A 19,915-nucleotide genomic window follows, 5' to 3' on the forward strand; every position below is an offset into this window, starting at 1 on the left:
CGGCAGCGGTCCAGGAGCTGGGGCGTTGGGGGTGTACTTCTTAGGTCCTATTCCTTGCGGATGGGGGTGGCTGCCATGCGGCAGCCACAGGGTCCTCCGCGGCAGCTATTCAGGAGGTGGTCCGCTGGAGGTATACTTTTCAGGTCCTATTCCTTGCGGATGGGGGTGGCTGCCGTGCGGCAGCCATAGGGTCCCCCTCGGCAGCTATTCAAGGGGTGGTCCGTTGGAGGTATACTTCTTAGGTCCTATTCCATACGGATGGGGGTGGCTACCATGCGGAAGCCACAGGTTCCTCCACGGCGGCTATTCAGGAGGTGGGCCGTTGGAGGTATACTTTTTAGGTCCTATTCCTTGCGGATGGGGGTGGCTACCGTGCGGCAGCCACAGGGTCCTCCACGGCAGCTATTCAGGAGGTGCTCCGTGGAGGGATGCTTACTATACGCCTTCTGCATATGGATAATGTTTAGTTGCGCCTGCTGCGCTAACCCAAAAACTTGTTTACCCGTCGGTTTTTGACCGGGTAGCGTTCAGGAATCGAGGGTGTGAAGTGAATTTTTAAATTTTCCTCCGAGGGGGCCTAATTACAATTGGCTCATCATAGGTCCACGGGAGGTTTTTTGAGTTTTCTCCTTCACTTGGGTTAATTCTGTTATCTGTCACTTGGTTTTCCTATGTGATGTATGTCAGTGTGATGATTTTAGGGTGTTTTTCTTTTGCAGCCGTCGATGGTTTGAACAGAAATGGCTGGTTTGGCCACTCTTACATTTTTGGGCGGCAGGGCATTACTTGGCGCGTAGGACAGCTGGTGTTTTGGGTTATGGCTTTTAGGTGGTCAGGCATCCTCTGCTTGTACTGAGTCAGCCGCAGTTTCGACAAGGGGGAAGGCGTTCGTCTTCTCCGGCTGGATTTTTGCAGGTTTTTCTTACCTGGGGTTTTGGTCCTTTCAGTTAGCTTCCTTGTTTTCCTGGTTCTTATTGGTTTGGATGGCGGGGTGGTTTGTTAAACCTTTGTGGCGGGAAGTCACTACCAAACAGCGGTCAGATGGGCATAAGTGGTCATTGTGGGGCACCCTCTTTAGAAGGACGGCAGGTGTGTCCTTACCTTGCGGTTGGACATTTAGACGTTCCCCTGCGGGAACCGAACGTTTCCCAGAGAAAAGAGTGGTGAGTCCTGCACAATGCGGGTTATGCAGGGAGGAGGCGGGGTTTGGGTACTCCCCTCCTTGGTGGTTGGATTTCATCCAAGGGACTGGAGCTGGTGTCTGGTAGCGACTTGTCCTTTGCCATCCTCCAATATAAAATCAATTCAATTACAATTATAGTTTAAAGAACAGGTCAGCGATCAATAAATATCGTCTGACCTTTAACTACAGCTAACCATGTCCGTGTCGTTATTTTAGTGTGTCGTTATTTTAGTGATAAGCTAGCTTAAAGAAGTGTTTATGTCAATCGCAATAAAATTATGGGCGCCTTAGATAAGCTGAAGGCTGCATAAGCCTGAGGCCATATAAGAGCCCAATTTTTTGTGATTGGTTGTTTGTGACTAAGCAGTTGCTAGGCAGATCAGTGTTTTCGTGGGTATTTTTCCTATAGGATTATAGGGCTGTCCATCAAGGGTTTAGGGGTTGGTCTTGGAATAATATATAAGCCATGGTCATGTGCCGCAGACTTCCTCTTGCCATTTTGGAATGCCCTCCCGCCCGCCCTGACTATATTTTTTCCTGCATCTTGTCTTTCTCGGTGGGCTCTTGACAGCCAGATTGGCGGGAAGTCGCTACCAACCAGCGGTCAGATGGGCATAAGTGGTCATTGTGGGGCACCCTCTTTAGAAGGACGGCAGGTGTGTCCTTACCTTGCGGTTGGACATTTAGACGTTCCTCTGCGGGAACCGAACGTTTGCCAGAGAAAAGAGTGGTGAGGCCTGCACAATGCGGGTTATGCAGGGAGGAGGCGGGGTTTGGGTACTCCCCTCCTTGGTGGTTGGATTTCATCCAAGGGACTGGAGCTGGTGTCTGGTAGCGACTTGTCCTTTGCCATCCTCCAATATAAAATCAATTCAATTACAATTATAGTTTAAAGAACAGGTCAGCGATCAATAAATATCGTCTGACCTTTAACTACAGCTAACCGTGTCCGTGTCGTTATTTTAGTGTGTCGTTATTTTAGTGATAAGCTAGCTTAAAGAAGTGTTTATGTCAATCGCAATAAAATTATGGGCGCCTTATGACAGTATTTCAGTGTTTGGGAACAAATAATAGATTGTAATTTGCTCTCATCCATTATCCGATTTTCATTCAAACCAGCTAGATCTGTCAGATTATCTGTCAGATAATTGTATAGTGTGTACCTAGCTTTAGTGTTAAGGCCAGTATTGATGGGAGAGATGTGTGCTGAGCGATCTTAACACAGACTGCTCAGCACACATCTCTCCCCATGCTCAGCACAGCGCAATGTGGGGGGATGACGGGGGGACACTCACTTCACACAGCGCTGAAGTGAGCGACCCGCTAGATTGAACCTGTATGCAGGCTCAATCTAGCACCGGCGATAGCGATGCGTGGGGCCGCGCATCGCTATCGCTGCGGAGCATACACGCGACAGGTCCGTGCTTAAAATCTAAGCAATCTAGTCAGATCTCTCCGTGTGTACCCCCCTTTACAGTGGGTACTAGACGTCTATCTTTGTTGTGGTACAAGATGAACATTTAGGAAGGTTACTGTATTGCAGTAATACACAACTTGTACTGTAACCTAATAATTAAAAAGTTGTTAAGTCTCAATGAATTTGCTAAATTATTAGTTTTTTTATTCCAAATTTATCAAAAATTTTACCAAATAAATCTATTTTAACACCAGTTAGTATATGAAAAGTCAGAAAAGAGCACAGTAAGATAAAATACATTATAGATAGTTACGGGGCAGGGTTATTTACTGTAGGAATGCTTTACATATGTTTATACACTATTCTTTGTATATAAAAATAGCATTTCTTAAATTGCTTTACAGATGTGAGTACAAATGTCCTAAACCAGGAGCAGGCAACGTCCGACACTCCAGTCACTATGAAACTGCATATCACAGCATGCCAGGACACAGTTTTAGCATGCCTTAACAGCAAAAATGTGACAGGGTATGCTGGGATGTGTAGTTCTTCAGCAGCTGGGATGCTGTACGTAGCTTACCCCCGTACTAAACAAAAGACCTATACCCACTGTCCAATAACCCCTCCTTTTATTATTTTTACTTGGAAAACAGATGTTTAGTAAAAACCAACGTAGTTGCAAGAATATTAAAGAATAAAAATAAAAAAAACTAAACGTAAAGCCATTTATATTCTTCCTCCTAATGTATAATACCCCGGGCTTGGGGGTAGCTTGCCTGTAAGATAAATAATAGAGCCCTTATTAAATTATCAATAATTATTTGTTTTAACAAAAAAGGCGAACACTGTACATTAAGATATTTCAGTGTACAGAGTAAATCCAGGAGTCAGAGACAGCCTTACCTACAGAAGATTACTTCAAAGTCTGCGTAGGAAATAGTAGTTCTGCACAATCAAATCATGTTTACTGTGTGTCATTTCACAGAAAGGTGAATGAAGAAATGATTACTGGAATATATTGTTCGTTGGGGTCACTGTGTAACTTCCACCGGATATAAATACTGTGCTATAAATTGTGCACATAAGTGACTCCCATTGTTTAACATGTGCATACAGTATATACAAGCATTACAATTACATAAAGTGATTAGATATAGTTTGATGTAATAGGAAAACAAGTATATACTGTAAAATGGAAGCAAATACTTTTCTGTTAACAAGTTAGTTTTAGTCTTAACTGACCAGTTTTCTTTGTCAGTGAATGACCTGCAAATTTTGACCTAGGAAGGGTACAAGTCAGTAAACTATGGGTACTGACTTAACATTCCACAGGGTCATTAAGTGGCTATCATTCCTGATTGCATTTCTCCATTGATGTTGGCTTAATTAATGTGTGGCACTAAGGGGGTCATTCTGACCTGATTGCAGTTTCTCGCAGCGCAGCGTTCGGGTCGGAACTGGGCATGCGCTGGCAACGCAGTGCGCCGGCACATGCCAGCCGCTGTTGCCTAGCAGTCGCCTCTGAGGCAGAGGCGGTCGCTGGGCAGGAGGGGGCTGGATGGCGGCGTTAAGCCACCATTTAGGGGGTGCGGTCCGGTCAACGCAGGCATTGCCAGACCGTTGGGGGGACGGGCCACGATGGCTGCGTGACGTCACACGCAGCCGTTGCGGGCCGGGGAGCGACGAGTAGCTCCTGGCCAGCACGCTAAAGCTGTGCTGGTCGGGAGCTACTCTTGAAGTGCACTTCTGCAGGGGGGAGGGAGGGGGGCGGCACTGACATGCGGGGCAGGATAGCCCTGTGCTGGGCATCCCCCCGCATGTCAGTGTGAATGATCGTGGCTGTGCTAAATTTAGCACAGCTACGATCAACTCAGAATGACCCCCTAAATGAAGACAGCTCCCAGCATTTCAGTAGGTTTCCAGAGACACTTTCTGTGGGGCAGGTGCATCCAGGTTCTCCATGTACTGTATATGCTAAGCAGATGTAATATAGCCAGTTATATCGGACCAGCAGGATGTGAAATCCCAATAACAACTCGCCACAAAATATTATATGAACAGTATAAGCATCCTGCAAAATAACTATTAACAATTCCTGTGAATATGAAATTTGCCTAGTGATACTGCACCAGCAAGATACTGATTATGTCCAGCAAAATATATCAATATTCTTCTGTCTGCAATAATACCCTGCGAGATGTAAAATGCACAGTAATATTTTCCTGTTTAATGTATAATATTATGAAGCATAAATATTTATTAGGATAGGATAAGCCAGTGAAAAATGCCAGTAGGATATTACAATAGTTATGCCCTCTAGAGCACAGGTTCTCAAACTCGGTCCTCAGGACCCCACACGGTGCATGTTTTGCAGGTCTCCTCACAGAATCACAAGTGAAATAATTAGCTCCACCTGTGGACCTTTTAAAATGTGTCAGTGAGTAATTACTACACCTGTGCTCCTGCTGGGTTACCTGCAAAACATGCACTGTGTGGGGTCCTGAGGACCGAGTTTGAGAACCCCTGCTCTAGAGCATTTAATACTAGTAATTGTGCTTATTAGGTAATTAATATGCCATTAACTATGCTCAGAAAAATGAAAGCTTCCGAGTGTAAAATGCTGGTAATGACACCTAACACCATTCTCATGATTAAGGGCCTAATACAAGGTTGATTGCAAAAGCAAAATCTTCGCCTAATGGGCAAAACCATGTGCAGTGCAGGGGAGGCAGATATAACATGTGCAGATAGAGTTAGATTTGGGTGGGGTGTGTTCAATCTGCAATCTAAATTGCAGTGTTAACATAAAGCAGCCCGTATTTACCCTGCACAGAAACAATATAACCCAACCAAATCTAAATCTCTCTGCACATGTTACATCTCTCCACCCCCTGCAGTGCACATGGTTTTGCCCATTAGAGGAGATTTAGATTTTGCAATCAACCTTGAATTAGGCCCTAAGTCGTCTCACGTGAGTAATATAAGAAGAAACAAAACATATGAATGGGGAGTTCTTAAGTGGCAGTAAACTTGTAAGAGATGTTTTAACTCTTTCCACCATGATTTTTCAATTGGACTCACAAACCTGAAGCACATAGTGAGGTTTCACAAATAACTCCTTGTGGGGGCGAAAGATTGAGCACATCTGTGATAAATGCAGTGCTCCCTCACCCCTGGTACCCTGCACCCATAGCAGTTCCAGCACAAGTGTAGTACGTCACACACTGCAGGATTTATATAACATAATCCAAAACCATTAGCCCACATCATCATTTTCACTGTGAGATGGAGACGCTAAGGTCTCCTTCTGCCCTTAGTAACTCCCTTCAGTTTGAGCTACTACATAACAGCTGTTGTTACATGCTGTATTCCCATTACAGGAAGATACTATTGTATTGTTTCTGTCTGACTCTATGGGCCTGATTCAGCTTGGGACGGTACTGAGATGCACAGGACCCGCACTCTGCATTCGCAGGCCAGGGAACTGCGATCACATCTCATTATGCGAACGCCTCTGCCTGATTGATCGGCAGAGGCGTTTGCGGAGCGGTGATGCGGTGTTGCAGGGATGTCGACTCGGTGTTGGACGAGCATGTCGGTAGAGACAAGGACAGGTTCAGGATGGCCACATGACATCACACGCGGCTGCTGCAACCCAAAAAATGTCTTCCCTGCATCTGCCTTCACAGCCAACCTGCGGCAGCAGGGGGGGCTTCCACAAATCAGCGATGCGATTGCGATTACATTGCAATTGCTTCGCTGCAGGGTATTTGCATGCTGGGCAGATTTCCCCTGTGCTGGGTGGCCCCCAGCATGCGGTCAAGCTGAATGAGGTCCAATATACTCTTTCTACTTCTAGTCTCTCTAATCATTTCTTGTTTCTCTATTTGTTTGCCTCTCTGTCTTTATGCGTGTGACGCAGGGACATGCGATGAGCTAAATAGCTCAGGACTCACTGCCTAGCACCAGAGCCAGATTTACATGCAATATATGAGCCAAAGCGTACATCTGGGAATTATACACAGGTGCAGCAGTATAAACTCCTGGAAATTCAGAGAGTTTTGATCAGAGATGTGCGGAAAAGATCAGCAGGTGAGGCACTGCCACACCTCCCATAGACTTTTTACTCCAGAGTTTTGGCTATAAAAATGATTAGAATAATGCAAAGAAGATATTTCAACATATTCTTTGTATATTTCATTTACTTTATACAGTAAAAACTCTGGCACAAACGTTAGTATGACAGGAAAGGCTCTGCCTCACATGCCTCACCCCACCGCACATCACTGGACTGTGACTTTAATCTTATTATTTTACTAAGTATAGTACTGTAAGTGGGACATGGTAACTTGTCAAGAATGCATAGTAGAAATGTAAATAAGTACAATAAACATAGTGATAATGGAAATGTAGAGTAATGTGTATTCCCTGTGAGAACGCCAAATCTATTTTATTATGTTACGGGCAGCTGCATCTCGTTGCTTGACTGTTTCTTCTTTATCACCATATCGCTGACAGATTATGAAAATAAGGTGTGTAATGTAATTTTATCTTATAAGGTCCTGTTAGCAGAAAGTGAAAACAGAGATACAGTAACTTTGCATGCACACAAATGACATGTAACATCTACTAACTTCCCAATACATTGGATAATCTTTTCCTGTACAAAGTAAAGTGATGTGGGGCTGTCTGAGAACACTTCCGGTCCAGGCAAGATTTAGGAGTTTAATCATCACCAGAGCGTTATAAAGGTACTAAGCAATGTATTGCCTAGGTATATGAAAACCTACAGTATATGGGTAATGAATGATAAGTGCAGAAACAAAGGCGTTGGGACTTTTTTAAAAGATTGAATAATATAATAACAAGCGGTCATGCGACAATATAGAGTATTTGAAAATAACTCCCCACAGATCTATTGGTGTCATTATAGAGCGATCTGTGTAGGAAGTTAATAATCCAAGTACAAAGTGAAGATAAGGATGAAAATGTCCAGAGAGTCGGCTACTGATAAGTCAGATCACAAGCCACAATTACACATAGTAGCATTCACATCACAGATACCATGCCCTGAAACAATCCAAGAAGAATGAGTATCAGAAGGGGCCTCGATACGTCACATTTGTTGATCCTTGATAATTGGCTTCTTTATGTTCGTTCAATGCACTATACCTGTTCTGACTCTCCTGGGTGATTAAATTACTCAAGTTATCTCTGTATAACTTTAAAATTGCTAAAATTTGGTTGAATATCAGAAGCGGTTTGAATAGATTTGCTAATTGTTATGTTTTAGCAAACCTTACTTGGTCTTTTACTAAATACAGAAGGATTTTTTTTATGTTAGGATGCAAAAGACAGATTATAAAATTACTTAGGGGGAGATTTATCAAAGCTTGGAGAAAGATAAAGTAACAACCAATCAGCTTCTGTCATTTTTTTTAAAAACACAGCCTATAAACTGTCAGTTAGAGGCTGATTGGTTAGTACTTTATCTCTCTCCACTTATATCTCTCTGATATTTGATAAATCTAGCCCATAGTATAGTAAGTGCTTCTTTACGGATATTAGTTACAGTAATAGCTATTTGTGCCATGCTACAGTCAACCTCATTCAGCAAATCTGTGTGAGTTTGAACATGTGCTGATGACTTTCATGAATGATGTTGATTCAAGGTATTCAAAGTGAAGTATATAATCCACTAATTCATCACAAAATGGTGTTTAGATTAAAATTTACAAAGTAAAGCTTTGCACAATGACACTGGATGAAGTCTTGAACAGTACCTTTTTCAAGAAGTAAATTAACAGTTCTCCAAGCAGAACATGAAGTGGCTAAGAGAAGGGGCGTGCGTAATTCGTTATCCACACAGTCAATATTTGCTTCCTGTAAATAAAAGAGCTAGATGAGCATACATTGGAGAAACATTCAGATAAAACAAACAGCCAATGCACAGGTCCCAGTATCTCAATGGAAAAGCTATAACCTGTGGTTACTAATGGACTAATGGTTACACACTATACTACAAAACTATGCTATATGGTGTCAGCTGAATCTTGCATAAATACAAGAAATACATTTTATGGAAAATGTAGAACATCAGGGTCATTTAATAACCAAGTAAAGACATATAATATCATGTACTCTTCAGGCAATTTATTGAAAGATAAATATAAGAAGGCTTAAAGGTCATTTGCAATAGATCAGGAAGAATCCTGCTTTATTCCATCTGTTTCAGCATTCAGTTACTGATCTTACTTAACTGAGATTCAAAACATTTTTACAAAAACTACTTGTGTACAGGAGAGAATTTGCCAAATATATAGTGTAAAATACAGTCAAATGCTCAATCCTGTCAAATCACAAACTGAATCTGAACCCTAATTTAGATATAGAAATTAAGTTTGATGAGCCAGAAATTTTATTCATTGAGAACTTGAAAAACATTAACTGTTAAATGTACCTTATGCACCAAAACTGCGGGGAAAATAAAATTTCGATTTGAGACAAATTTTCTAAAACATCTTTAGGATTAATCAAAATTCTAAAATGAATCCTGTGAATGGTTCCAGTCCTAGAGGATAAAACTGAATATGAGAACTTAAAATATTTTTCTAACTGTAGCGAATTACAAGTTTGTTGTGAAATTTGTTTATGACTTATTTAAACTTCTCATTGGCATATCTATAATGGGTGCAGTGTGTGCCATGCACACGGGCCCCAGGGTCCAGAGGGCTCACACTGCCCATGCTGTACCTATTTCTTCGATACCTACCTCTCCTGAGTCCTGCGTCGGCAGCTGCAGCGCTTAAAAATGGCTGGGAAAATTGAAACCTATTTAATCATTTCAGATGTAAATAATGTATCATATAAAGTGTGGCTTGGTTTTGGTTCATCTGTGACATTTATGATACAGTTGTCATATAACATTACAGGGATTTTACTTTACATCTCAATGTGATGAGGTTATGATACCAGTTTCCGTACCGACGCCGGCATCCCGACAGGATCAGGGGCCCGACACTGGAATCCCGACAGCTGGCATCCTGACACATAGGCATCCCGACCGTAAGTATAGCAGACTGGTCAGGATCGGGGGGAGGGGAGAGGTTAGGTTTAAGTGCCATCTGGGCGGGTTAGGCTTCTGGGAGGAGGGGAAGGTTAGGCTGCATGGAGGGGAGTTAGGAACCACCAGGGGGAGGTTAGGTTTAGGCACCAAGGGAAGAGGGTTAGAGTTAGGTCGGGGGGGGTGGGTATAGGTTTAGGAACCACTGGGAGACGGTTAGGGTTAAGCACTATGGGGGGAGCTTAGGGTTAGGCTGCGGGAAGGGTGGGTTGGGGGTAGGGGAGAGGGGATAGCACACTTACTTTGCTCCTGACGGGATTTTAAAGATCAGGATTCCGGTGTCGATACTGTGACCACCGGCATCCCGTCCGCCACTCACACATACCAAACCCATCTTAGTAATGCCTTAATATGCTTTAGTATTTTTAAAATGCCAACAATATGAGAGCACGATGCTTTGGTGCATACTTCTAATATTGCCATATTATTAAATGATTGGTGCAGAATTAGGAGCAGAGCAAAAAAATCAAACAAAAAAAGAGAGTATTGAGTGAATCTGCACCATGGCAAAACCATGGCGACTACCTGCCAAAAAACCATCATACAACTGTATAGATAGAGATACGGTATAAAACTTCTTATTCAGTTCATTTAAGGGGGAGTATACAGTATATCAGATGAAGAGAAAGGGTCATTTGCATAAAGCAGAATTGTTGTATTGGAGAGTAGTGATGTAGGGAACAACTTTCCTGAGTTGGTACAGTTGTCTAAAATGTAATAATAAATGAATTAGCCTTGGGAAAGATAGTTCTTAAAGGTGTTCCGCTTCAGCCACCTACTTTTTATTCAGTAGAGCTTCTAGGCGTGTGGGAACACCATGATACTTAGGAGAATGCTGGCACGGAGCAGTGCCAGAGTGCAGCTTTGTTTGTAAACATGCGCCCAATAGTTTTCTATAGAAGTGATCACATTCTAGTGACAGGAACATGACTCCTAGTTATACCGAGAGGCTGGCACAGTCTCTGCACAGCTCCACCTTCATAGCTCTCACAAGTCATGAAAAAGAGTGACAGGAGCACCAACTGGGTGAGGGTCACCGACTCCCTACCAAGGAAGCAATTAGAAGGTGATGGACTCAGGGAACACAGAAACAAGTTCCCAGGTTTGAAATTCCTAACCACTTGTAAGTAACTGGCTGGACTGAACCTCTTACCTTCATATAGCATCATACATATACTGCATGTTTTCCAGATGCACATTGTAGCATTATCATAAAGTACAGGTCTCTTGGAAGCAAATACACATTTATGAAATATAAATACTGCTTATCAAACTGTATGTCTATTACATCTAGAATGCCAGCTCTGTGGATCTGTCATTATAAAGCTGATATGATATTTTACATGTTGTCAGTTATTATTTTGTCTTCATCTGCAGTGTTTTAGCCTTCCGATAGATTTATTTTAAACTGAAGCTGTCATCTGCCACTTTCCTGGAAAGATGAAAATTATTAACTAGAGATATTTTATAACATAGTTTGAAAAGCACACAAAAGTGCAACAACCAATCAAGGTAAGCTGATTTACGTCACTAGTTCCTAGTGCTTTGATAGGCTACTTTCTCATAGGTATCGATTCAACCCATTAAATGGTTTCATCCACTGTGTGAAGGCTCAGAGTACATCTTAATAAGATTGGGTGTTAGCAAAAGGGATGAAACAATACTTCACATTATTTCCCCTTCTGTTCCATATTTGATTGAGAAAGTGAGTGTTGCAGGCTGCTGCATAGGCGTGCAGGTGTGGGGTATATTGTAGATTGAACTAATATTAAACATGTCAGTTCTCCGAGAACTAGTGGCATTACTGGTATTGGTACGAGTCTTTCACATAGTCAATTCTGAAAAATGTTAACAAATGATGAGTAAAGTTGTTTCATTTAACTTATAATTAGTTCACGAGTGGCGGATTTTAACTATGGGCTGCAAGACTTCAGCCGCCCCAGTTAAAATCCGAAACCCCGTTCAACGTCACTGAGCCAGATGCAGTCCTTGACTTCTCTGTGACTAGCAGTGACTTCCTATTGGAAGTCCTAGCTGTCAGTCACAGACACTACAAGCAGTCCATTGGGAGGTGTTTCATCTCTCTGATACTCCAGTCCGGGCTGCAATAAGCAGAGAGCTGGCTTCCTGTAGGAAGCCACTCACTGCCTTTTGCACAGCCCAATCCAGCTTCTATGGGCTGCATCCGATGCAGTCCATAGAAGCCGGGGGTTTGTGCATGCGCAGTCACACCGCAGTGTCTGCACATGCGCTGGTCCCTGCACATTCCAGATCCATTGTGCAGGTGCTGGGCCGGGAGCTGGCTATCGCCTCTCCTCTCCGGTCATAGGGGTAGTAGCAGACCCCATACTAACTATAGGGGCCCATTTATCAATGAGTGTGAGCTATTTAAAAGAAATAATGTGGTCTGATTGGCTGCAGCACCATTTATCATACGCAACAAGTTTTAAATATCTAAAACGCGTTGATATATGGACGCCATACAGTATTAAGTCTGCCTTATTTACTACAGAAAATGGGAGAAAAGAGCCAATGCACTGGTTTTAGCTTATATGAGATATTTTCCTGCAATCTTCTTTGTCGTATCATGAAGCTTGGGCACAGGCACAGGTAAGACATTTTGCAAATGTGACAATAATATTTATCAGTGGCAGCTGTATGCTAGGCAACGCTGGAAGATTCTTCTATGTCAAATGAAAATATAAAAATTTGAATTGCAAATATGAACAAAGCAAAAAAAATTATGAGCTTCACAGGGAAATATGGACACTTAATACAGCAAAGACTGTGACTTTACTACATATGAAATTTTACCTTGCCAAAGTGCTCTGAGCCCCGTGCTATGGAGCACAGTCTACTGCCCAAGCTGAGAATAAATATAGCAAACTGCAAATGATGATGTGACATAATATTCTCAGATTGGAGACCGAACAATAAATATTCTTACCATGGGTGGTATTCATCTCAACTATAAGGTTTAACCATAAAGGATAATCACGTGTTATGAGGGGATCAGTACTAAATGCCGCCGGCCGGAATCCCGGCGGTCGAAATCCCGATGCCGGAATCCCGACCACACAATCCCGACAGGGGTGGCGAGCGGAACGCAGCCCCTTGCGGGCTCGCTTCGCTCATCACGCTGCGGGCACGGTGCCTCGCTACGCTCGGCACACTATTATATTCTCCCTCTATGGGTGTCGTGGACACCCACGGAGGGAGAATATGTCGGGATTGTGGCGGTCGGGATTGTGGCGGTCGGGATTCCGGCGTCGGTATTTCGACCGCCGGGATTCCGGCTGGCGGCATCTTGACCGCATCCCGTTATGAGATTGTGGAGGAGATGATGTATTGAGCAGTGAAAAGTGTGGAGACAAGTTTAGAAGTTGCCCATAGCAACCAAGCAGCTTTGAGGTAGCATTTATCAAATAAGTTTTATAAAATGATAGGTAGAAGCTGATTGGTTTTGTATAGGCAACTTTTCCACTTGTTCACTGTTTTCACCGCTTGATACATCTCCCCTTTTTGTTAGAAAAAGGAAATGACTGGTGGTCAGAATTTAACTTTAAAACAGTAATCTATATATTGATAGCAGAAGGATGACCTTTACACGTTAATTATTTTTATGATGCCGTTGTCTAAGCAAATTAAAGTTCTTGGTCCGTAGATTTGAAGAAAAATATTGGCATTGTAATTGGTTGCTTAATTTTGGAATTATGTGGCAAAACGTCCACCATTTACAGTACAATGCATCACCATTGTGCTTTGGAAAGAAAATGTGACAGTTTGTGACCTGTGTACCTGCTGGGTGACCAGGAACATGAAACCTGCTGGGTGGTCTGGAAACTGTGACAGTTATTTTCTGCCACCCACTAAGCAGGGATTTTTTAAATTCGACTAAGGGGATGAAACCAGTAAAATGTTCCGCCCAGCAAATGTTTGCCCAGTTGAAACTGGGCACGTCAGCTAGTTAGATATAATTAACTATATATTAGCACAGGACTAGTAGTGTTTAAAAGGTTATAAAAAAACATTCAGACATATATTCATCAAGTATAAAAAGATCAACAATACATTTGCACATATCATGATTGTAGCTCTAGACATTCTTATATAACTGTGTTTCTCCTCCTTGTTTATTACCATGTTAGGAATTCTGTAGTTGCTTAAACATAAAGTTCCTGTACTTTATATGCAGCAGAATCATGTGGGAGCAGTTATTATTGAGCAAGTTGTCAGCTTGTTCGGGCAAAATCACAGTATAATCCAACTGCCAACAAATATAATTGTGTAGTTGAAATGTAGAAATTATGAAACAGTATTATGGAACAGATGTCGCTGCCTTCTAGGGATTAGCTTTTTTAAAAGCAGAGTTGATCTCGGCGTGCTGTCATTTCATTCAAACTTTGCTTCATTCAGGATGTGCTGTCAATCAGTGCCCGTTTTGTCTTCCAAATAGCTAGTGCTCTGTTCCGTTCTAGCAGAAGTCCATAAGCTGCAGGCACTCTTGATAAGAATATAGGATTAATGTGTAGCCTGTGCAAATGTTGCAGTATTCTGTTAAAGCCCTTGGTACATTTCTGTGTAAAGTGACACTTTCTTTAGAAGTATCGAGGAGCAGGGTTGGACTGGCCCACAGGGGTACAGGGGAAACCCACGGTGGGCCCCACAGCCTGGGGTCCACCTGCTCCTCTAGAGATCAGGTTCCAGACTGTGCACTTGAAGTATACATAATACAAATGATACAGACTAACCAAATTTAAGGTCGTCAGCAGCCAAGGTGTCAAACTTGTAAAACTTCGCCAACGTGTTTACCCCTGACCAAGTAGCTGCTCGGCAAAGCTGTAAAGCCGAGACACCCCGGGCAGCCGCCCAGGAAGAACCCACTTTCCTCGTAGAGTGGGCCTTTACCGAACTCGGTATTGGCAATCCTGCCGTGGAATGAGCATGCTGAATCGTACATCTGATCCAGCGAGAGATCGTCTGTTTAGAAGCAGGACACCCAATCTTGTTGGGATCATACAGGATAAACAATGCTTCAGTTTTCCTTAAATGAGCTGTTCTCGTGACATAAGTCTTCAAAGCTTTGACCACATCCAAGGACTTTGAAACAGCTGATGTGTCAGTAGCCACTGGCACCACAATAGGTTGGTTCATATGGAAAGGAGAAACCACCTTCGGAAGAAATTGCTGACGCGTTCTTAGTTCAGCCCTATCTTCATGAAAGATCAAATAAGGGCTCTTGTGAGATAAGGCCCCTAACTCAGACACCCACCTTGTGGATGCTAAGGCCAACAGCATGACCACTTTCCAAGTGAGAAACTTTAACTCAACCTCTTTCAAAGGTTCAAACCAATCCGATTGAAGGAACTGCAACACCACGTTAAGATCCAATGGTGCCCTAGGAGGCAAAAATGGTGGCTGGATGCCCAGAACCCCCTTCACGAACGTCTGAACCTCAGGGAGGGAAGCCAACTGTTTCTGAACGAAAATGGACCAGGCCGAAATTTGGACCTTGACAGATCCCAATCTTAAGCCTGCATCCACTGTATAACTGTGTTTCTCCTCCTTGTTTATTACCATGTTAGGAATTCTGTAGTTGCTTAAACATAAAGTTCCTGTACTTTATATGCAGCAGAATCATGTGGGAGCAGTTATTATTGAGCAAGTTGTCAGCTTGTTCGGGCAAAATCACAGTATAATCCAACTGCCAACAAATATAATTGTGTAGTTGAAATGTAGAAATTATGAAACAGTATTATGGAACAGATGTCGCTGCCTTCTAGGGATTAGCTTTTATAAAAGCAGAGTTGATCTCGGCGTGCTGTCATTTCATTCAAACTTTGCTTCATTCAGGATGTGCTGTCAATCAGTGCCCGTTTTGTCTTCCAAATAGCTAGTGCTCTGTTCCGTTCTAGCAGAAGTCCATAAGCTGCAGGCACTCTTGATAAGAATATAGGATTAATGTGTAGCCTGTGCAAATGTTGCAGTATTCTGTTAAAGCACTTGGTACATTTCTGTGTAAAGTGACACTTTCTTTAGAAGTATCGAGGAGCAGGGTTGGACTGGCCCACAGGGGTACAGGGGAAACCCACGGTGGGCCCCACAGCCTGGGGTCCACCTGCTCCTCTAGAGATCAGGTTCCAGACTGTGCACTTGAAGTATACATAATACAAATGATACTTTATACTGCACAGGACTATGTTGTATTTTCTATAGTACATTGCTGTTATTAATCTGGTACATAATCATGCATGAACTAGCAGTATTTACTATATATATATATATATATATATATATATATATATATACCTCAAGGGACCCAGACCATGCATTCTCTAATATTTGGCCAAGCCTCTGTGGAGGCTGGCCACACCCCTAAACATGGGCCCTTACAACTGCATTACCCCGGTGGGCCCTTCATTCCCCAGTCCAACACTGTCCAGGAGAGTGGAAAATAAAATGAATATATTTAAGAACATAATACCAAACATAATATACTAACCTGGATACCTTCTGAGAAAAGTGTTATTGGACACAGAAAAGCGTCAACCCAGCTATGTGAGAATACTTAAAGCCACAATCATGATAAATTCTAATGCAATATAATGTCATAAAAGACATGAAAACATGTTACAGCTGTGTGCATATCTATCTATGGTTCTCATTCAGCAGCAGACACTGCTGCCATGCAATCACATTTCCATGGGTCCCGTCACAATGCGCACGCGCCGCTCTGCATGGTCCAGGGAGATGTGATCGCATCTCAGTGATGGGAACATCTCTGCCTGATTTACAGGCAGAGCCTTTCGTGGGGTGGGGACGCAGCATTGCAGGGGTGATATGGTGAAAACGGGGGACAGGTCTGGGCCATTTTCGGAGCAGCCTCGTGACATTACACGTGGCTGCTGCAATGGATAAAATGGCGGCAGCACGACTTCACAGCCAGGCTGCACAGGCAGGGGGGCTTCCCTTATTTAGTGATGCAATTGCAACTGAATTGCAATCGCAGCGCTGGCTGACATTAGCATGCTGTGCTGGACTGGAAAGTACTCCATGAAAACACTGGTGGACAATATACTGTGTCTGATCTGTGAATAAGGACTTCTGTTTTAAATTCACTGCAATTTTTGAATTCAGCTTTGAACACGTTTAATGAGATTGTAAGCATTGGCCATATGCTGTAAGTGAATAGCTTGGTTTCACTCTGGGAATTTTCTGTATGAAGAACTACCTACCCATATTCTGCTCCAAATTTCAAGAAAATTGATTCTGATACTATAATCGATATAAACCCCTGAAGAAGTCCTGTATAGGACGAAACGTATAAAGTACAGATATAACCTGTGGCGAGTGCAGCGAGCCAACGTGCTTGCAGCGTGGTGAGTGCAGCAACTGGTGGCCGGGATGCTGCTGCTGGCATATTGGTGGCTGGGATGCAGCTGTCGGTATACTGACAGCTGGCATCAATACTGAATCCCTGTGCACATAAAAACTAACTGTCCTAGTTCTATCAGATTTCCTCCATCCCTCACTATCATTCTTGGTATTAGCTTTGGATTTGCTTCACCATAATAACTTAAAATGATATGATAGTTATGGAGCGCTTTCCAGGTTGAAGAACTAATAAATTGGTTATCTTGGTCAAGTCATTTCGATTAAGTTTTTATGGCAGTTGATGATTTGACAAATTAGCAATACCTTAAAATTTTACAGTTTGGGGAGGTTAAGGAACAAGTAGTGGAACAGGCATAAAATAGGATTTTAATATACCTACCTGTAAATCCTTTTCTCGTAATCAGTAGAGGATGCTGGGGTCCACATTAGTACCATGGTGTATAGACAGGTCCGCAGGAGCCTTCGGCACTTTAAGACTTTTTTACAGTGTGAACTGACTCCTCCCTCTATGCCCCTCCTCCAGACCTCAGTATAGGAACTGTGCCCGAGGAGACGGACAAACTTCGAGAGAAGAATTTACTTTAAGCTAGTGGCGAGATTCACACCAGCTCACACCGTTCAACCATGCCGCACAACATGGCATACAACTCAAAACATGCCAACGAGCATGAATAACTTTACAGCAACTGCTGTATAACAACTTAACACGTGATAACTTGTGTAAGAAGAACAAATATAATGCAGGAAAAAGGAGCACTAAGCGGGCGCCCAGCATCCTCTACGGACTACAAGAAAAGGATTTTCTGGTAGGTATATTAAAATCCTATTTTCTCTTACGTCCTAGAGGATGCTGGGGTCCACATTAGTACCATGGAGATGTACCAAAGCTCCCAGTACGGGCGGGAGAGTGCGGATGTTCCTGCAGAACTGACTAACCAAATTTAAGGTCGTCAGCAGCCAAGGTGTCAAACTTGTAAAACTTCGCAAACGTGTTTACCCCTGACCAAGTAGCTGCTCGGCAAAGCTGTAAAGCCGAGACACCCCGGGCAGCCGCCCAGGAAGAACCCACTTTCCTCGTAGAGTGGGCCTTTACCGAACTCGGTATTGGCAATCCTGCCGTGGAATGAGCATGCTGAATCGTACATCTGATCCAGCGAGAGATCGTCTGCTTAGAAGCAGGACACCCAATCTTGTTGGGATCATACAGGATAAACAATGCTTCAGTTTTCCTTAAATGAGCTGTTCTCGTGACATAAGTCTTCAAAGCTTTGACCACATCCAAGGACTTTGAAACAGCTGATGTGTCAGTAGCCACTGGCACCACAATAGGTTGGTTCATATGGAAAGGAGAAACCACCTTCGGAAGAAATTGCTGACGCGTTCTTAGTTCAGCCCTATCTTCATGAAAGATCAAATAAGGGCTCTTGTGAGATAAGGCCCCTAACTCAGACACCCACCTTGTGGATGCTAAGGCCAACAGCATGACCACTTTCCAAGTGAGAAACTTTAACTCAACCTCTTTCAAAGGTTCAAACCAATCCGATTGAAGGAACTGCAACACCACGTTAAGATCCAATGGTGCCGTAGGAGGCACAAATGGTGGCTGGATGCCCAGAACCCCCTTCACGAACGTCTGAACCTCAGGGAGGGAAGCCAACTGTTTCTGAAAGAAAATGGACTAGGCCGAAATTTGGACCTTGACAGATCCCAATCTTAAGCCTGCATCCACATCAGCCTGTAGAAATAGAAGAAGACGGCCTAATTGAAACTCCACCATTTGAGAATTCTTGTATTCACACCAAGATATATATTTTCTCCCAATACGATGGTAATGTCTAGACGTTACTTCTTTCCTGACCTGAATAAGTGTGGGAATGACTTTGTTGGGAATACCCTTTCGGGCTAGGATCTGGCGCTCAACAGCCATGCCGTCAAACGTAACCTCGGTAAGTATTGATAAACAAACGGCCCCTGCTGAAGCAGGTCCTCGCGAAGAGTAAGAGGCCGAGGATCTTCTATCAGTAACTCCTGAAGATCTGGATACCAAGTCCTCCTTGGCCAGTCAGGGACAATGAGGATCGCCCAAACTTTTGCTCTTCTTATGATCTTGAGAATTTTTGGGATTAGTGGAAGTGGAGGGAACACATACACCGACTGGAACTCCCACTGGGTCACCAGTGCATCCACTGCTATTGCTTGTGGGTCTCTCGACCTGGAACAATATTTCTGAAGCATCTTGTTGAGACGAGATGCCATCCTGTTTACTTGAGGAACGCCCCAATGACTTGCTGCCTCTGCAAAGACTTCTTGGTGGAGGCCCCAATCTCCTGGATGGAGATCGTGTCTGCTGACGAAGTTCGCTTCCCAGTTGTCCACTCCCGGAATGAAGACTGACAGAGCTCCTGCATGTCTTTCTGCCCAGAGGAGTATCTTTGTCACCTCTGCTCTCAGGGACTCCATCTTGAATTTGAACCTTTTTAGGTAAAGATTCAACGATTTTAGGTTTAAAATCGGTCTGACCGAGCCACCCGGCTTCGGTACCACAAACAGGCTTAAATAAAAACCTTTTCCTGTTGTAGCGAAGGGACTAAGGTAATTACCTCGTCCTGACATAATTTCTGTATTGCTTCTGTTATATTTCTTCTGTCTTGAACAGAAACTGGTAAGGCTGATTTTAAAAATTGGCATGGGGAGAGATCTTGAAACTAACTTGTAACCTTGGGATACTATTTGTAGTTTCCAAGGATCCAGATCTGATTGTACCCAGGTCTGACTGAAGTGTTTTAGACGCGCCCCC

At 43.2% G+C, this 19,915-nt stretch overlaps 1 protein-coding gene across 4 annotated transcripts in view; it reads right to left on the minus strand.

Moving 5' to 3' along the window:
- Nucleotides 1-19,915, minus strand: part of TRPA1 (transient receptor potential cation channel subfamily A member 1) — a 227,888-nt gene that overhangs the window by 115,390 nt on the left and 92,583 nt on the right. For all 4 annotated transcript variants that reach the window (XM_063923914.1, XM_063923911.1, XM_063923913.1 and 1 more), the window contains one exon: nucleotides 8,384-8,483. In XM_063923914.1, coding sequence (XP_063779984.1) covers nucleotides 8,384-8,483 — 100 coding nt within the window. The remainder of the gene's footprint in view (nucleotides 1-8,383; nucleotides 8,484-19,915) is intronic.

The sequence above is a fragment of the Pseudophryne corroboree genome, chromosome 5 (genome assembly GCF_028390025.1).
Source record: "Pseudophryne corroboree isolate aPseCor3 chromosome 5, aPseCor3.hap2, whole genome shotgun sequence".
NCBI lineage: Eukaryota > Metazoa > Chordata > Amphibia > Anura > Myobatrachidae > Pseudophryne > Pseudophryne corroboree.